Genomic DNA, 13544 nt, shown 5'->3' with positions numbered 1-13544 from the left:
CAGCCAAGCCCTGCTTTCTTCTGCTGCTCCCTCCCCACACAGGCACAGCTGCTCAAGCATTAGAGACAACTTTATGTTGCCCATAAAACTGTCTCGCTGTCAGCTCAGTCCATTGGCTGCTATTTCTATTTTCTGGTCATTCAGCTAACTGGAGGCTCGGAGCAAGGTGCAGAGCAGGAGGGTTTATAACCAAGCAGATGAGCTAGGGAGGCTCAACATGCAATTAACTGAGTTTTGCAGAAGGGCTCTGAGCAAGGTGCATAGAGGCTGTGTCACACCTCAGGTGCCACGTGGGCAGATGGAGGAAGGGATGGGCACATCTCATTTCCTAAGTCACAACAACCTCTTTGCACAGAGTAAACCCAAAACATCAGAAAACAGCAATTGGGCTGAGCCAAGGCTGAGCTGCTTCCTCGGATGCAGGGATGTCGCTGTGGACAGGGGATAAGTGGCTCCATCTGAAATAGTCATGGATTTCCAGGCATTGATTTCAGACCTGGGAAACGTGCTTGAGTGGTTAAAAGGTATAAATTGCTTTAAATTAATCATTGATTTAATCTGCCTTCCCACAAGGTGGGATAACCACGCTATTGAATCAGGAATAAGCTCCAGTTGCAGACAGAACTGTAAGAGGAATGCGTGTATTCAGTGCTTTGGCTTCTTGCTCTTTCTGTGAGATATATACCATTTCACACTGAGATGAGTAGGTGTTGTACGGTTCCCAGCAGCGAGCAGAAAATCTGCAAGGAAAGAATGAGTGCATTTTCAATCCTCACGGCATCAAATCACACTCATTCAGAAATGCAGAGGAGCCAACGGATTTCTCCCAGGTGAGATAGGGATGGGGGGGAATGTTTCCCTCTGATCTTTACTAAGTGGGGTTAAATGTGAAGAATGTCTGCCTCCCTGCTACACTCAGGCATAAGTTGGGATCAGCTTCCTCCTGGGTAAGCTGATGTTAGAAGGCTGGAGATAGAGATGTGGGGCTTGTAAGGAGGAGAGAGGCCCTGGAGAAGATGCTCAGAGCAGCTGATGAGCAGTTTCCCTGTGCCCCTGCAGACACCTCTCCTGTTAAAGGGAAATAAATGGGCATCTGTAAGAACATGGAGTGGAACCTTGTGATTAGAGGAGACCATCTTACTGCTTTCAGACGGTCTCAGAAACGCCAGTCCAAACTGTTTCTTGTTATTATTTGTTTTTCTCTTCTTCTGTCGTATTATTTGCATCTCTGATTACAACAGCTGATGTGGTGGTGGATGGGGTGATGAAGAAGGGATTTCTGGCTCTGCTCCCACCTGTGTCACTGGTGGAGCCATCAGGAAAGAGCTCCTGTAAGCCAACGTTGGCTTGTAATGATGCTTTGATTTCTCAGCTCCGCGAGTCTAGTTAATGAAGGATGTGAAATTGGAATTTCACATTGTCCTGGTGCTGAAGTTTAGGTGAGAGCCCAGTGCTTAATTTCTTACCTGGTCTTAATCAGTCTGTTGAGTGTGGGAGTTTGTAGGGTCTTGACAAAGGCAGCATGTAGGCTCAGCTTATCCCAACATGTGTGTGATCCACATGTGGGATGGGAAAAGGAAAATGCAATTTCAGTGACCCCTAAACCTAACAAACCATTAAAGCCTATCTACAAAATGATGCCTCTATAGCTGCCATCCTACCCCTCCAGTTGTCTACCCAACTGCAGTGGCTGGGTAATGTTTTCTCTTAACTGTTCATAGCTGTCATGGGATCTTTTCCCCCTCTGGATCATGCTTTTGAAGGCAAAGAAACACCTATCACATACAGCTGATCTTAAACCTGTGGGAAGCAGTTGCTCCCTATAGGCTGGTGTGTGCCTATGTCTGCCATAGATAAATACAGTATTTCTGACCTGTTGTGTCTGAGAGTTGAATTCATCCAGACAGCGGACGCTTTGAGGGCGAGGGGAACCTGTTTGCTGTGTCTTGTGATGACATTGAGGTGGTGGTGTAGGAACTGAGAGGCAGAAAGATTGACTGTATTATGAGAGTGACTCGTGGCTGAGCTAATGGGTCAGAGTCAAGTGCTTTAACCAGATGCTTCCCCAGGCTCTATGTAAAATAAAACTTGTGCAAGCACAATGATGCTAGGAAATGTTTGACGTGATGACCTTATAATAACTTCATTTAAGGGTGTGATTAATGATCTGCGCTTTGCCATGTTGTAACTTGATATCCCATATGGTGTCCGTGAACATCTGCTCTCTACCAGAGGGTAAACATTCACAAGGCAGCATCCTACAGACCTTGTTCACAGTTCACCCAAATCACTGCAGCCTCTTCCATGAAGTGATGCGGGATCTGTCTAAAGCACAGAAGGATCCAAATAGTCTCCCCGGCTTTCTTGTTATGCACCCTGCTGTTGACGAAATAGGATATGCTTTGAAAAGGTTTCCAGAGGTTTCACATGGGGACAAGTAAGGACTCCCAACTTTGACCTTTAATTTTCATAGGAGTCTTGTTTATTTCGCTGCTCTGTTAAGGACTTGTGAAGCTTTCTGCTGTTGCACTGTAGATTGAACCATGAGAGACCCAGCAGATTCTGCAAGGCAGAGAAACTTTCAAGACATCTCACCCGTGTCCAAGGTGTAAAATACCTTAGAGAGACCATGAACAGCTTTTCAGCATTGGCTGTATTTCCAGGTCTTACTTATCACAGTAGAGCTTCAGCCCTTGGGTTAAAAATGTTGGGTGAGAAACAAGGGCATCAGTGCCCCAGGTAGTGTTGGTCTGATCAAGGACACGACTGTCCTCCAGAGAGAAACACCATCTGTTGACAACATGCAGCCTGACATTCCTCAAAGTTATATTTTCTCAGGAATCGAAACTGGCTGCAGTATTGTGATTTATGCTGATGATAATCCACATCTCTTGTGGTCTGGCGTGCTGCGAGCTAACCGCCAGGTATAACAGGCGGAAATTAAGTCTCTTCTTGTTGGCCCACAGAGTTACATTAAATCTGTTTTTGGGCTTCATATCCACAACAGCTTGAATAGGAAAGCCACTGAACCATCACTTCTGGTCTTTTTTGCCTCTTCCTCATCAACTCCTCATTGGCCTGCTCTGCCCAGTAGAGACAGCCACGTGCAACAGGAGAATGAACTGCCTGCTGGGATAATAAAGCCATACAACTTCAGGCCAGCTCTTCCAATGAAGCTTCTTGTTAATTAGTTTACCAGTGGGAACCTTTGAGAATTAAACACAGGAGACATAATCTCTCTGAAAGCTAATTACAAATATTTGCCCCTTGCTGATAAGTGACCTGCTAATTTCCTCCTGTTTGAGAAAGCTTCATTAAAAATTACTGTACTGTTTGTGTAACAGAAGTGTTGCTAGCACAGATGTTTCCCCAACAAGGATGCTGCCAGCTGATTTTCTTTGACTCTCAGCATTTCCAGAGGCCTTCTTAGGAAGGAGAAATTGGTTTGAATATCTGTAGATGTGGTACTTTAGGTCATGGGCAATATTAGTGGTAGGTGGATGGTTGGACTGAATCTTCAAGGTCTTTTCTAACCCTCTTGATTCTATAAAGCCATAATGAAGTACTTGAGTTGCATTAGCATTCAGGAGGTCGGGATGAGGGTGCCACACCTTACAGTGCAATACACAGAGAAACAAAAGAGACCCCTGCTCTGAAGGGCTTTGGTATGGGGATGGGAGCACCTGCTAACAGATCTGGGAACAGCAGGTCCAGCTGCTTTAGGTCACGGAGACAGTGGTGTGCATGATGAGAAAGCTTATGGGAAGAGCAGAGTGGAAGTATGAACTATCCCTGCTGAGCTGGAGAGTGTCCTGGAGGACACTAAGCATGGGGCATGGCTGCCAAGTCTCTTCTATTCAGAATCAGCAAGAGCTTCAAGACTGGTGAGATGGGACCAGACCACACATCTGCTTTCCTTATTGTTCTGCCTCAGTGGCTGGAATAGCAGAACCTTACAGTACAAGGATCATGGCAAGCCAAGAGCAAGCTTTCCCCTACTGGCCATTGCCAGCGCTCACAAAAGTAGGGACCTTGTAAGCCCAGAGCTGCCTTCTGTGTCTGACAGGTCCAGTTGTGGCTCTTTGCTGGCTCTGAACACGCTAATACTGTTGTACTCCATGGCAGAGTCCTGTGATTTTAATTACATGCTGGACAAAGAGCTGCCTCCTCTGGGGGTTTAAATCTCCTGCACAGCAGTTTCGCAGCAGCCTCATAGAATGATAAACACTAATCTGCTTTATTTTGTCTCCTCCTTTCTGTACGTGATGTTACAGACAGGTAAACGCTGCTGCAGAAATTGGCCTTGCCCTCTTCTGGATTACAGGGGCACTGAGCCATGAGCCAGAGTTGGATCCTGCTTCAGTGGTAACTTCCTGGCAGCCTTTTTGGGTGCAGGAGCACTCAAGCCACATTTCAGTGTAAACCCACGCTCAGGAAATGGCAATGGGAAAAAGCAAGCAGGCAAATTGTGCCTCTCATTCTTAAAGTTCTGACTTGAGTTAATGTTGGAATTCAGCAATGAGAAATGAGAACAAGCAGCATCTCCAGACATATAGATCTGCATTCTGCAGAGGGCTGAGAGCTGAGCATGGCCGGCCTTCCTGCTTCCTGGTAAGCCCAAAATCAGACTGGCAAAGCCCCCTGGCAAATGATGAATGCTCATGAGCTACCAGAGCTCTGCAAAGCGGTGGGTCTGTTCCGATTTACACCAGTGAGAAATATAGCTTTAATTTTAGTTCTTGCATTAGCAGCTGTTTTAATCACACGAATGCAGCCTGCCAGGTTGTCAGGGACACCTATGTGAAACTCAGAACTGTTTCTTCAGTGGAGCCCTATATATGTCATGTTTCTGCAAAGCCTTCCCTTTTTTTATTGGGTTTATGGCCCATTAAGTTGAAAGTGTGATGGAGAGTCACGCAATAGCCAGCAATAACCTGAAGGAAGCAGCCTGCTTCATCGCGGCCTCATGCAATTAGGGAATGGCTCACAGGTCATCTGCTATTAATTGACCCCATTAGAAGCTTGAGCACTTTTTGATTGCTGTTATACAACGTGATAGCAGGGGACTTGAATCAATGACCCCAGTAGGCTCCTTCCATCCGACAGCCTCTCTTGAATGGATATGGTTTATGGGGCCATTCCCATAGGGCTCTGTGGGGCTATGCCTGGAGTTCAGCACTCCAGTTTTTACCCAGCATCAGGCAGTGAGCACTTTGCCAAGCAAAGCCCAAGCAGTGGTGTCCTCTTCCATCACTTTTTGGCTCGGGTTGAGTGCACTGAGCCATTCTGAAGCTTGTATTGCAGGGCCAGGGAATGCCTATAAGAGATGCTGCATCTCTGGAATGAGATTTCCCTGTTATTTCATTTAAGAAGGCTGGGCAATGTGTCTGACCAGCGCCGTTCTCCTGGTACCCCCTGCCCTCAGCTAAGCCCAGGGGTGTGCTGGCAGCACTGCCCCAGGCAGGGAGAAGGCAGAGCTGCCCTCCTTAGAAGGGCTGACCCCAGCTTCTACAAAACTTGTTTTTGCCTCGATTTCAAGGCCAAACCTGTGAGGTGGGATGCAACAGAAAATGCTGCTTTATTAAGGATGTGCAGGCTGGAGTAGTGCCTGGAGAACAGAGAGTGTGTGTTTGTTCCTCTTCAGCAGTTTCTCCTTTGACCTTTGTTTTTCTCCATCTCTGTGCTATCTTTCCTCCTTCTCTCGATAGAGAGAGCATGAAAGCAATCATTTTAAAAAGGAGAGAATGAATCATGTTTGATTCGGGTAGGTTTTTTTTTCCCCTGCAATAAGCTGAAGAAGAGCCTTTGTTGAGTTGCTGCTGGCAGCATCCAGGCTGCTTACAGCAGTGTGGGCACAGATGAGGGCATGTGAGTGTCTGCACAGCTGAGGAAGGATGATCTGTGCTCTGTGCAGCTCACAGCATGCAGCCTGATTTCCTTCCGTGGGTACCAGCTCTGCAGGCTGGCTAGTTTATTAACGTGGGAGCCAAGATGCTGGCTGTGCTCACAACAGGGTCTAGCATATTTGCAGGGAGATGCCAGCAGTATCTTTGGGTGTACACAAGGTCTGATAGCCGTGTTAGCTTTGCATCTGAAGATGCTCTTTGAATGCATTAGCTCTTACACCCTGAGCATTCCCACCTCTCGGATGCTCAGCACCCTTCTGCCTTTCCCTCCCAAGCCAGGAGTTACCCCTGCATCCCTCCAGGATGCTCAGCACCTGACACCAGCTATTTGTTCCATTCGCAAAGCGCGCTTCCAGCCTTTAGCGTTTAAGCGATCCCTGAGCAGCGAGCACAGCGTTCCCAAATCTCGGTAGAACGGCTGTGAGCCGCGCACCGGGGCTCGGGGCTGCCCCTAGCGGGGTACAGCCTTCCTCTGCTGGGGAAAAGGGGCTGTTCTGCTTCGGGCACCTCCGGCTGCTGAAGGGGCGGAGGCTGCAGCCTTCAAGTAGGAAAGGGAGAATAAAAAGGAGGCAGGGGGGAGAGGCTGCCGGACGGCGGGCGGGGCTGGAGAGGAAGGGGAGGCAGCGACGATGCGGAGCTGCGGCTGAGCCCCTCCTGCGGACGGAGGGGAGCGGGCAATATGCGGCCGGGCTCGTACGGCGCCTGCTGAGCTCTCACCCAGCAAAGTTTCCCAGGGCTCGGGGAGGAGGAGGAGAAGAAGGAAGGCGACATGGGAGAACCTGCTGCCCCCATTCCGGCCCCTCCGGGACCCGCTGTGGCTTCGGTGCTGCTGTCTGAAGGCTGAAGGGGACCCCCGAGGCACCTCCAGGTAACCGTCCCAGCTCCCACGCAACGCGGCTCCCCGTGGCCCCGCAGGGGACTTTCCCAAGCACTTTGCCTAGGGAAAAGTCTCATGCTTCCTCTAAAGGCTTCTGCGTGCGTTTGTGAGTCCGTGTGTGTGCAGGGGGTGGCTGGATCTGTCTGACTGTGTGCTGCTCGCAGCCGGTCCTTCTCTGCCCCTTTGGAAAGGGGCTTCCTTGGGGGTCTGTTCTGCTGTGGTGGAAGGTTGACGGCTCCATCCCCTTTGCTACAACTAAGAGGGAATCGTGCATGCAGCTGGCGTGGCTTTAAGCTATAGCCATAAAACGCTGCCTGGATGTGTCAGAATGTCCTCAGAGCTCTAGGAACTCACAGAGCTATGAATAAAACCCTCTGTTTGGCCCCACGAGGATATAGGGAGGCATGAATATTCCCCTAGAAGGAATCACTCTATCATCTGGATTTCTAGTTTGGATATGCAGCTTTTTTTTTTCTTCTTCTTTCTTTTTCTATTTCACTCTCCCTGGTAGCGGTGCTTGACTCTAATACGTTTCAAGCTGAGGTGTTGTTTGGAGTAGAACCCCAGATTCTAACTGATAAGGAAAGGATGAGGTTCACGAAGCCCCCAGCTGAACTTGTCCTAAAGGAAAAGAAGTTCGTCATTCTGGACAGGATAATGGAAAGAAAGCTGGTTATTTTGGAACTGGTTGATTTGGCTGAAGTGGAAGCAGGAAGGTAAAAGCTGCCAGATTTCCTCTGGAAAGATAACAGTGAGGGCAAACCCCCATCAGTGGGTTCCTGTGACTGTATGGGGGAGGAGGGGATGCTCTTTCTTCACAGGATCAATCTGAGCTGTAGAAGGTGACAGGATTCAACCATGGCTATCAACACGCTTTGCCAGGCAGAGGAACTGAGCTGCCAAGGGCTGTGCTGGTTGCTAACGATGTAGCCTTGATAACAGCCAGAAACCAGCAGGGTCCCTTTGGAGTAGCCACAGGTGACAGCTGTTGTGTGATGGGTATTTTTTTACCCATCCCATTAGAGCCCAGATAGCTCGCTTGGGAGCAGAGATATTCACATAGGAGCCAGGAGGAAGCAAGCCCTGTGGAGTGAGTCTGTGATACGGTTTAGAGTGTGTGAATGCTGAACCAGAAGCTGCCTTGCTGGTGAAAGGGGCAAAAATGGTGCTCTAGCTTACGGCCGTGTGCTGGGGTTCCCAAGCAGAATATAAGGATGCTGCTGGAGAAACACATACGTTGTTAGTCTGTCTGATGGAGAAAATGCCTTTCCTCTTTCTCACACCTTCACTTCTGAAACGTTTTTACCTGCAGACTCTTCCCCAGCTTAGGAGGAGCTGCATCCTTCAGCGCTGCCCATCCCTGTCAGCTCCAGGTGATGTCTCACTGAGCAGGAACTTCACTGAAAGTTCACTGCTGTGCTTCTATTGAGCTCCAAACAAAAGCCTGAGCAGAGGCAATGAGATACAACACTGGAGACAGCAGAAGAGAGCTCTGCCTCAGCTGGAGGTATGGGAAAATGTGATACTCTAGGAAACATGTGGGAAATGGCCGGCTGATCCCACTGGCATGTTGATGGGAAAGGGTTTCTATTTCCTTATTCATTTTTCTGTTATTGGTGTTTTGTTTGCTTGTTTTTAAGGTAGTGGCTGCAGAGTGTTAATAACACAGCAGTGATTTGGGGCTCTTGTATTAGAAACCTGCGTGGTATCAGTTTTCTCCCTGCAGTCTTTATGAATGTGATTTGACAGTGGAGGAGGAAAGAAGCTAGGGAGCCAGGCAGGGAAGTATGAGGGAGATGAGAGAACAGACTGCTGTTGTTTGCAATCAGGCTGGAATGAGAATTGCCCTCCTGCCTGTAAATTCAAAGGCACCACCAGCAAGCTGCTGGCAATTTGGCTTCTGAAAAGTTGGCTCCCACCATGTCCAGTAACCTCTTCCATGGACAGGCTGCAAATGTCAGTGAAGGATACGTGTTCCTGCCTTTGGTCCTAGAAAAGGGTAGATTCCCACACTAACCTCCTCTAACTTTGTTTTCTCATTTGCTGTGATCCTGCATCCAGGAGCTGGTGATGCTCCTGTAGGAAAACTGCATCAGTTTGGCTTTACACTTGCTGAAGCAGACAGACTACATGGCCCCTTCTACATGATCTCCTGTGATCACACTCAGTGCGATGTGATGCATGGTAGAAAGAGCAGCCCGGCAGACAAAGCCCCCAGTAATGCTCTAGGGACTCGGATTCATTTTTCCACCTCATCATTGACTTCTGTGACTGTGGATAGAGTTTGTCTTGATGCACATTTATCCATTAGCTGCTCAGGTTCTCTTTAATAGTTGACTCAACCTGTGTATGCTAGGCAATTTGGGATGTCTTGAATTGCCTTCTGGTGCCTTTTATTCTCCACTGACCAGAAGATTGGCCTGGATGATGAGCTTCAACTACAGGACAACTAAATTGTGGAACAAATAGTCCCACTTCTTGTCTTGTTATAACTCAGTACCCTTATCCTCTTCTAGTATATTGTATTCACACTGTGGTGAGGGCTGTTCCTAGCAGTACTGGGGCTTGCTATTTTGGACAGGTAGTGCCTGAGTGATGATGAACAGTGTGAGGCAGAGGCAGAGCCTTAGCTCTGGGCCATCACGTGCTTGGATTCAGTTGGGCTTCATCCACATGGATGACTAAGGCCATTGGGGCAGGGAGAGCACAGATTTGAGAGCAGGCTTGGATTTGTACTTTGTTGTTGGTACCAGCAAACATGGAGAAGAGCTGGTCTCTTTGAATGGTGGTGGAAAGCTGCTTTTGGTTTCTTGCTGTAACAGTTGTGTGCTCTTTTCTTCCTCTGTAGTGATTTCAAGGGAGCAGAAGACCAGAAATAGCCTCCTCAGCATTGTACGTACCCTGTAAGGACTGAAGTGACCTCCAAGACTCACCTCAACATGTTCAGTGAAAAGAGCAGCGCCTCCCTGACCCAGAAACCCAGCCAGAAAAAGACACGACCTCAGGGCCTCCCCTCCCCTGCCCTCTGCTGCGCGTGTGGACTTTGCATCATGCTGGCAGGGATCAACATCACTCTAGTGGGAGCATTTGCATTCGGGACCTTCCTCCCCATGAACAACCCTCCCATCATCATCGGACCCATCTTGCTGGTGGTGGCCTTCACGTTCTTCGGTGCCTGCTGCATCTGCAGCCGGAGGCCACCTGCTCATGGGGCCAGAAAATCCAAACCGGGTTCCAACATCGGTCTCATCAAACCCGGCAACACTGCCTTTGAAATTGAAACTAGTGAGCACACGGTGCAGGATACCACTGCTGTTCAGCTGAGCCCCACAAATTCCCCCATCTCCTCGAAAAAGTCCACGCCAGTCCATGAGAATGCAAAGGCTTGCAAACTCTTCACCATGGAAGGCAATGGGCCAGTGGCCAAGTACACACCAGGAGGAGAGGCAATACAGCTCAACCTTCCCAGGGACCTGGCCACATCCTAAACCCAGGCAGAGTTTTGTTAGCAGCCAGCCAGATGCTGCAACGGATGGGCTGGAATCTGAGGTGTTACCATTGGTCAAAGGTGTGGGGAAAGTGCTTGTGACAAGCCAGCAGGCAGACAGGCTTCTCTGAATTGAAGGAGGAGGGATGAAACAGCAGGAAAATTCCAGATTTTTGCTGATAGGATCATGCCCATTACTTGGCTTAGCAAAGAAAACTGCTAATGATGTCACTGTGAATGGATGAACTGGACAGTTCCTGGGGGAAGACTGGCTTTTGGGGGAGCAGATTGGAAGAGGAGGATGAAATCATTTGTCTAGCAGGAGGCAGCAATGTGGTGGCTGGAAGGAGGGGCTACATGGGGCTGACAAATGACAGCTCTTTCTCTTCAAAAGTGAAGCAATTCTTGGATATAATAGAAGCAGGAATGCAGTAAATTACAGCTTGCTGCCACTCGGTCACAAGAAGATTTCAGCATTTTTAGGGCCAGGCTTTGTGGCAGCAGGGACATAATGTATGTGTTTACTATTGGAAAAGCAGTGTGAAGCAGCCTCCTTTCCTTTGGAAATCCTTGCCCCATTTTTTCCTTCATTTGAGTGACTTTACCACCTGTTATAAGAGACAATCATGGGGATCACAGTTAGCGTTGGCATTTTCCTTGCAACTGCAAAAACCCATGCTGAGTTGCAGTGGTGCTGCTCAATGCAGTGTGTATCTTGGAAGGTCAACATGGCTGAATCCTTAGGAACAAGCTCCTAGGGTAAATGGAGGTTGGGAGGGCCCTGCAAATGAAATCTTAAGGCGATGCTTATGCCCTGAGTGCTGGGTGAGGCATCTTCCTTCTCATCATTTCATGGAAGTTGGGCCTGAGACACATCAGCTTAGGGCAGGGGACAAAGTACTGAGTGGGTTTCAGTGGAGCTGTGCAGGAAGGTGCTGATGGTATCTTCTTTCCTGAGGAGGCTGCCAGATCTATTGCATGTAGTAGGCAACCAGGTTTGGAACTCCTTGCTGCAGGAAACCAGCTGCTGAAGGTGCTCCTGGACTTGCAGGTGAATGGGATGAGTTTGCAGGAGAGAATTCTTGAAGAGCTGCTCAACACAGAGGTACCTTCAGCTCAGGAAAACTCTGAGCTGTGCTCAAGGTGCTGATTATTGCTGGTGTTGTATTCTTTCCTGAGGAAAAAGTGCTGTGCTAATGGACCTCATTTTTACATCCACATATTCAGTGAGGTGTGGGACCAAGGAGGAAGGAGACCTCTGGGAGGCATCAGCAGGAGGACGGATTTTGAGTGTATCTTGTCCAAAGTGCTCCCCAGCCTCCAACGCATCATTGCTTAGGAGCTTCTTGAGCTGGAAGTGGTGCCTGTATTAAGCAGCCCTGAACAGATTCTGTCAACTTATATCATCCATGATCCTGCAGCATGGTGTTGCACAATGTAATGGGAGGCCATGTAGATCCCTGTCCTTGTTTTATCTTCAGCCTGCATCCTCCGTCTCCCCTTTGATGCTCCAAGCTCCTGGATTAGAAGGGCCAGCAAACAGCTTATGCCACCTCACTGCAGTCAGGCTTTCTGGGGCCTTTGTCTCATTTCTTTCAGTCATCTGTTTCATATGGTACTTCACATCTCTTGCTGTTAGGGGGAGGTAATGCTTCCCAGCTTGGCCAGCAACTCATGCAGCCCAGAATCAGTGCTTTGTTAGGCTGAGCCTGAGGCCAGCACATGGGTATATGAGGGGCTGAAGGGAAGATGCTAGAAGAGAAGGTTGTGATGTGCCCAAGGTGGTTCTCCTGGGCCACCAGCAGACCTCTGCAAAGCAGATAGTGAGGGCTGGTATGCTGGGATAAGTGCAAATGGGGTCATAGAGGAGCTGTGGTAAAGTACACGCACAGGGTCTTGGATGCTTTGGGTAGCAGTCATGGAGCTGATGGCTGAATTTCATCCTTCTATGAGAGGGAAGTGAGAAATCTGGCTTGAATGTTCCATCAGTTTGCTGCCTTTATCAGTTTCTTTATCAGTTTCATCAGGGAACTACACTCATGATTTTTAGCCTACTGGCTGGGAGGAGCAGAAGCAGAAGGATTCATGCCTGGGAAGATGTAGACTCAAATGTGTGCTTCAGCCTCCAGGTCCTGGACAAATCATTTTATTGCTCTGCACCCAGCTGCCTGCCTGTGCAGGAGGGAAAACAGCTGCTCCCAGCTCTGGAGAGCTGCTGCAATGATGAGCAGCATTGGGAAATTGGGTTGGTATCAGCACACCCAAATCTGCTGACTGCTTGAAGGTGGCTGGGTCTGCCTGGTCTGATCTCTGCACGATCTCCTTTAGAGTTTGTTTTCACAGGTGACCTCTGTTTCCAGCACTGACTTCTGTTTGGCTTGTGGGAACTCCAGCACTGAACTAAAGGCTCCTGTGGTTGGTTTTCACCTGCTGGTAATTGCTATAGGAAATAAGCAGAATAACTTGCTGATCCAGGTTTGGCTCCCAGGTTGCTGGCTCACCAGTATTTTGGAATAGCACACAAAGCCCTGAAAGTCCTTCAGAGGCATTGCCCACAGGAATATAGTTATTGCAGTGCTTTTCTTTGGGCACTTGGAGGCAGAAAGTAGGGAAATCAAGTGGTAACCATGCAAATCTCTCTTCTACTCATTGAAGACCTGAAAACTGAGTCTGGAGTTTGTGTACTGGAATTGCTCCTTATCGTGGTTGCACCACGAAATGCTATCAGTGATGGGTAAAACAGTGGCAGATCCCACACAGGAACACCTGCTGCTTTCCAAAGCATGGAAGCTCTGCTTTTTCTTTTTGATATCTTTTTTTTTGGGGGATTTCCATGTCTGTCTGTAGCTGTGATTGCCTGTATTAATGTCATTGTGAATTTGTGCCGCCTTCTCGTGTAGCAGGAGACAGGGAGGCTTTTTCTTGTGCTCCAAGTCACAGTTTCTCTTGTGAGAGCCTTTTTTAAAAAGGGAAATACTATTTATATCTGTGCAATGTGGATTTTGGAAAAGACAGACTCATTAAAATAATTGCACTCGTTGAGCATTTGGCTTGCCTGCTCTTCCAGTCTGTTGGTACCTTATGGTTGTGCCCTGAGGTAGCTTCTATTTGTTTTCATTGCACACCGTGTTGTCCTGCTTGATTCTTCAGCCTGGGCAACTAACTTCAAGAGAAGGGCATCCTTAGGATTTTGTGTTACCTCTGTTCTGAATTCAGCTTCTCTGGCAATGGAATAGAATCATTAAGGTTGGAAAAGACTGCTAAGATAACCCAG

General features: G+C 48.4%; 1 protein-coding gene across 2 annotated transcripts; it reads left to right on the top strand.

Moving 5' to 3' along the window:
* Positions 1 to 6494: 6494 nt before the first annotated feature.
* TMEM275 (transmembrane protein 275) lies at positions 6495 to 13314 on the top strand. Of its 2 annotated transcripts, XR_011904549.1 has the most exons (3): positions 6495 to 6774; positions 8096 to 8290; positions 9632 to 13314. XR_011904549.1 is itself a non-coding variant. In XM_072343671.1 (2 exons), the coding sequence occupies exon 2, from the start codon at positions 9723 to 9725 to the stop codon at positions 10269 to 10271; it is 549 nt and encodes a 182-aa protein (XP_072199772.1). In that variant the 5' UTR covers positions 8151 to 8290; positions 9632 to 9722; the 3' UTR covers positions 10272 to 13308. The 2 variants fall into 2 exon arrangements, 1 of the variants encoding a protein (XP_072199772.1); XM_072343671.1 differs by lacking the exon at positions 6495 to 6774 and having other exon boundaries at positions 8151 to 8290; positions 9632 to 13308.
* Positions 13315 to 13544: the final 230 nt, after the last annotated feature.

Source organism: Excalfactoria chinensis, chromosome 8 (assembly GCF_039878825.1).
Source record: "Excalfactoria chinensis isolate bCotChi1 chromosome 8, bCotChi1.hap2, whole genome shotgun sequence".
NCBI classification, from domain to species: domain Eukaryota; kingdom Metazoa; phylum Chordata; class Aves; order Galliformes; family Phasianidae; genus Excalfactoria; species Excalfactoria chinensis.
The sequence above is the reverse complement of the archived record's forward strand: the minus strand, read 5'-3'. Positions and strand labels throughout refer to the sequence as shown.

Excerpts from the sequence above, each read along its gene's own strand:
- TMEM275 (XM_072343671.1), top strand. The coding sequence starts at position 9,723 with ATGTTCAGTGAAAAGAGCAGCGCCTCCCTGACCCAGAAACCCAGCCAG.